General features: G+C 39.0%; 1 protein-coding gene across 1 annotated transcript in view; it reads right to left on the reverse strand.

Moving 5' to 3' along the window:
• Positions 1–2,356, reverse strand: part of LOC106878261 (GTP cyclohydrolase 1-like) — a 112,094-nt gene that overhangs the window by 3,392 nt on the left and 106,346 nt on the right. The window contains exon 6 of the mRNA XM_052966489.1: positions 302–427. Coding sequence (XP_052822449.1) covers positions 302–427 — 126 coding nt within the window. The remainder of the gene's footprint in view (positions 1–301; positions 428–2,356) is intronic.

Raw genomic sequence — 2,356 nt, forward strand, 5'->3', positions numbered from 1 at the left:
GTGTGTGTGTGTGTGTGTGTGTGTGTGTGTGTGTGTGCGTGTGTGCGTGCGTGCGTGCGTGCGAGCGTGCATGCGTGCGAGCGTGCGTGCGTGCGAGCGTGCGTGCGAGCGTGCGTGTGTGTGTGCGCATGTGTATTCATGTATATATGTATGAATATATGTATGTATATGTGTATAAATATTAATTCGTATAATACATATTTATATTGATATATATTATATATATACTTTATTTGCATTGTATCTATCAATGCACAAAAATCACAAATTTAAGAATGTTAAACATTGTAATAATACCCACCTATTATTCACAAGTGTAAGAAATTCTTCACGAGATTTAGGATCCTCTCGTAATACACCTAACATAGTACTAGTAACTGTCTTGCTGTTGAGTTTCTGGACCCCTCGCATGACCATACACATGTGGCTGTAAGGATTAAAAAAAAAAAGAGGTGAGTCAATATCAAATGTAAAATGATGGCGTTGACATACATATCTAAATGGCATGAAATATGATGGAACTTTTAAAAGTTGGTTAATATTTTGCTTAAATCGGAAGGCGGCTATCTGGCAGAACCCTTAAAAGACTGGGCGAAATGCTTAGCAGCATTCCGTTAGTCTTGAAGTTAAAATTCCACGGAGGCCCACTTTGCATTTTATCCTGTTGAAGTAATAGATTTAGTTCCGAACTTGCGAGCCTTGTGGTTAACTCTGAGTGGGGAAATAGAACGGCCGGTGGCAGGCTCGAATTTGAACTAAATTTAATTACGTCTCTAAGTTTTCTTTCTTTGAATTTTATACTATTAGTTCATGGGTCAATAAATAAATGTTGCAATATGGGGGTAGATTTAATCAATTGACTGCCTTCCTTACTCCAAGATCAACCCTATAATTACTGGCCCCATCCAAATATTTAAAAAGTTAGTATTTGTAGGGAGGGGAAAGAGCTGTCGGTGGCAGAGACAAAATTGTTTGTGGTATTTAGTATACAATAGTAAAGGCGCATGGCTTAGCGGTTATGGTATTCAGCTTACGATCGAAAGGTCACAAGGTCGTGAGTTCAATTCCCAACGACAAGTTGTGTCCTTCAGCAAGACACTTAATTTTACGTTGCTTCAGTCCACTCGGCTGGCAAAAATGATTAGTGCCTGTAATTTAAAGGGCCAGCCTTATCACACTCTGTGTGACGCTGAGTTTCCCTGAAAACTACGTGAAGTGTACACATGCTTGTGAAGTGCTCAGTCACTTGCACATTAATTTCACGAGTAGACCTGTTCCGTTGAGCGAATCAACTGGAACCCTCGTAACTGACGGAGTTTCAATAATTTAGTATACATCGTTAATATCTCGCTGGTGTCGATTTTGCCTCTCACCTTTCTAAAGTCAAGTTTATGACCGATACCTCCCAACATACACACACATCATAACCAGCATATAAATAAAATATATGACCATCTGCTAATGCTAGAAAGAAATTAATATTTAGTAGAACTAACTACTCATGAAATGTACTTTGATAATGATAGAATTTTGCATGTTGTTCATTATGAAAGAGTTAATGAGAAGATAAAAATGAAGACAAACAGGCTTGATGCAATAGTATTGAGAGAAGATGCATACAACTTCATTCACTTGGTGAGCTCAATACAGTCGATATTAGAAACTCATATGAAAGAAACATCGAAGGAGCGACGTATATGTTTTGCGTAGAAATATATCTCTTGTCAGTCTCTCTATTACTTGTTTCAGTTATAGCACTAGCGCCATGGTGGGGCACATCGTTGAAGGATTTTAGCCAGTCATATCGACTCATACTTATTTTTGAGTGTGATACTTAGGTTATCGATATCCATTTGTCGCAACGCTAGGCACTGCACATAAACACAATACCATTTTGTTAGTAGCATCAGTAGAAAAGAAATACAGACACACGTACACACACACACACACACACACACACACAAACACACACACACACACACACACACGCACACGCACACGCACGCACACTGAAGAAATGAATCCATGAAGATGATCTACCCGATGGGTACGGATACTACGGACGACACTGCAATTATCCCAGGAATATGGACAGTGATTTTAAGATTTGTGGAAACGCGCGTAGCTATGCATTAAAATATTCATAAATTCCATCCAGGCATTATTACTATTATTGCTATATTTATCCTACAATGTATCGGTACAGCTTGGTGCAACTCCCAAAAACTGGTTCATCACTCAGCATCGTTAGACTGTAGCCGGCATAATGGATTAAAAGATTTATTTACATATTCACACACACACACACACACACACACACACACACACACACACACACACACACACACACACACAC

The sequence above is a fragment of the Octopus bimaculoides genome, chromosome 3 (assembly GCF_001194135.2).
Source record: "Octopus bimaculoides isolate UCB-OBI-ISO-001 chromosome 3, ASM119413v2, whole genome shotgun sequence".
NCBI lineage: Eukaryota > Metazoa > Mollusca > Cephalopoda > Octopoda > Octopodidae > Octopus > Octopus bimaculoides.